At 40.6% G+C, this 2,614-nt stretch overlaps 1 protein-coding gene across 1 annotated transcript; it reads right to left on the bottom strand.

Annotated features, from left to right (window-relative positions):
* Nucleotides 1–81: 81 nt before the first annotated feature.
* On the bottom strand, nt 82–1,509 carry LOC111653103 (epidermal growth factor receptor substrate 15-like). Its single transcript, XM_023403573.2, has 6 exons — nt 1,361–1,509; nt 842–883; nt 608–697; nt 464–511; nt 273–368; nt 82–159 (listed from the first exon to the last, which is right to left on the bottom strand). Exons 1-6 carry the CDS (start codon nt 1,385–1,387, stop codon nt 82–84), a joined length of 381 nt encoding a protein of 126 aa, XP_023259341.2. The 5' UTR covers nt 1,388–1,509.
* Between the last annotated feature and the right edge of the window lie 1,105 nt (nt 1,510–2,614).

Here is a 2,614-nt window from a genome sequence, read left to right as displayed (position 1 = left end):
TTCATCAGGCTGGGAAAGAGAAAAAACACTCAAGTTGACAAGTTTGATTTTCTTACACCCTCAAGAATGTTCTTGAAAACACTATGAACTCACCCTTATTGCCCACTGTGAGTCAGGCCCTGCTGTTGAAACACTTAATAATGGGCTGTTAGTGTCTTTCTGTAAGAAAATAAAGTGAGGATTAGATACTGACAGACGGGGCAGACTGACACAGTAACAAATGCATGAAGACGAGGAAAAGACCGTAAGAAAAAATCCATTTCAACACTTACAAATTTGGGTGCAGCTAAGTTTTGGTTGAGGTTGTTAAGGCTGATGTCATTTCCACCCTGTGCTGAGGCCACCAGTCTCATAGCTATGAAGAAACCCTTCAAAAGAGGAAGAAAGCAAGTCAAGTCTGGTGTTCACATCAGCACATCAGCATCAACGATCACAGCAAATTTACACAGAAATTTTGTGTTACCCTCTTATCCAGGTAGCCTTTTCTTTCTGAATCTGCCAAATCCCATATCTGAGAAAATAATAATTTAAAAAAGTTATTTAGATGCTATTTACTGAATATATGAGCGTAGTTTGGTGTATACATGTCCGTGTGTTTGACACCCACCTTCCCCAGTGTACCGTCTGACAGCCCTGACTTCTTAAGGAACTGAGCTGCATCTCCAGCTGATATTTTGCCTGTGTTTCCTGGATCCAGCTACAAATAATAAATAACAAGGTATTAAGTGGACACAGCACACACAGCTGTACCGGTTGATTGATTTTGTACGACGGATAATATTTATCTGAATGAACACTCGAGGAGCTGGCATGAAAATCACAGCAGCAACCAGGAGCTTACCTGTCTGTAATAGGTTTCATAGGCTGGGTATCCACTTGATAACTGAAGAAGCAGACATGAAAGAAATAAGACCAGCTTAGTTAGAAATGAGTCCGTGAGCTAGCACACACACATACACGGCAGTTAGAAAGCCAGACATGGCTGTAACGTTAGGAGGCTGTAAGAGGTGCAAGTGCATAAACATAGCATTGGTCGCTAACGTTAGCTAGCTAAATGTTTATTTTTGTTCAGTTTAGCTACTAAGTGTCTATGTTTCGCTACTAAGGTTACCACTTTCCTTGCAATGGTAGCTTCCTTCTTCCATTAAAACGTACAGTAACTTTGCTATCCCTACTAAATCTAGCCAACCATGTTAACTTAGCTGACAACGAAAGGTTGCTAATACGATTCCCAAGGCCAATATACACCACAGCTTATAAAGCAGTGATGTGGTGAAGGCTTACGGCCACTGTCACTGTCACTCGATTATGATCAATACTAAAATTAAGAGACTTTTCTTGAGATACTGGATGTTCTTACCTGACTGAGAGTCATGAGCGCCGCCATATTTCCTGGTGTCTCGGGAGCGCGCTTACGCCCCTTAGACGAACAGGGACGAGCGGGGACAGCTCGAGGAGAACCGTGGTTCCGGTGGGAGTACCGTCTCCACCACAACACCACCACAACACCAAGGGTACAGTCTGGGTCAACCGCGACAGAGCGATTATAATGCGGAGGTGGTTTTCAATCCTATTTAAATTGCCCTGGTGTTAGTTCTTAGTGGCTGAGTCACGGTCAGCGCCCTGGTAGAAAAAAATAGAGTATGACGAGGAACAGGTGGTGACATTAAAGGTAGTGTACACACATTGGTTTAAATGGAGAGTCTTGCTGTACCCTGCTTAGATTATTTAGGCTAAATATAACCAGTATTATTCTTGGTTTTGCAAACTGCACAACACCTCTTATTTGTTTTTGTTTTCCATTGTTTAAACTGATTTATTTTTGGATAGATATGCAGAGTTTTATCAGTAGGAAAATGGGAACTTACTGTAACTGCAGATTGATGTGTGGCATGGTACCTTAATTAAAAAACAAAAAATGACGTTCAATATTTTAAATGAATACTTTGAACTTTAAAATGAACAACAATGAATGGACCTCAATAGTCTCACCTTGTACAAAGTTTGCACATTTTTGTAACTATTGTTGTACCTCTTTATTGTAAATAGAGTAAATTATTCCCCCAGAATGCTCTACAGACAGGCTCACTGTTGTGTTTGGTAATTTAACTTGCATATATATTTCTGTTTTCCTTTTCTTTGTCGATTGTAATACAGCTTTGCTGAAGTTGTCTTGTGTGTTCATACCAGGTTTGTACAATAGATTCTCCCTAATTTCTCTTTAGAAAGAGCAGGGTTATTTTTCTGCTGATATTGCTATGTGGTGCATATTCCAAAATAAAACTGTGACTAATCAAATTACCACAAACAAACTGACACGCAGTAAACCTTGATATGGGCAGTATTCCAGCAGCAGTATGGTTTCTGGGGCTCAGGGCAAAATATAATGAAGCTGCCATGTGTGGTCTGCTGTGTGCTGGGAAGTCCACAGCGACCCACAACCCAAGTCTATTCCAGGGCCTCATAGAGGGTTAATGCGGCCCTTGGAAACAGTGCAAAACAGCAGATTTCAGAAAATGATACAAATTCTTAATTGGTGTTTTACTCTTATTAGGGTTTTAAGTATACCCTCTGCAAAATACAGGCGTTATAGAGACACCTTCATCACTATACA

Source organism: Seriola lalandi, unplaced genomic scaffold, assembly GCF_002814215.2.
Source record: "Seriola lalandi dorsalis isolate HSWRI2012SDOR001 ecotype SW California unplaced genomic scaffold, Sedor1 jcf7180001973889, whole genome shotgun sequence".
Classification (NCBI taxonomy): Eukaryota; Metazoa; Chordata; class Actinopteri; order Carangiformes; family Carangidae; genus Seriola; species Seriola lalandi.
This window is presented reverse-complemented; position numbering and strand designations above follow the sequence as displayed.

Coding starts and splice junctions, on each gene's coding strand:
- LOC111653103 (XM_023403573.2), bottom strand. CDS start 1,387: ATGGCGGCGCTCATGACTCTCAGTCAG. Junction 698..841: donor ATGAAACCTATTACAGACAG/GTAAGCTCCTGG, acceptor TATTATTTGTAG/CTGGATCCAGGAAACACAGG. Junction 369..463: donor AAGGCTACCTGGATAAGAGG/GTAACACAAAAT, acceptor CCTCTTTTGAAG/GGTTTCTTCATAGCTATGAG.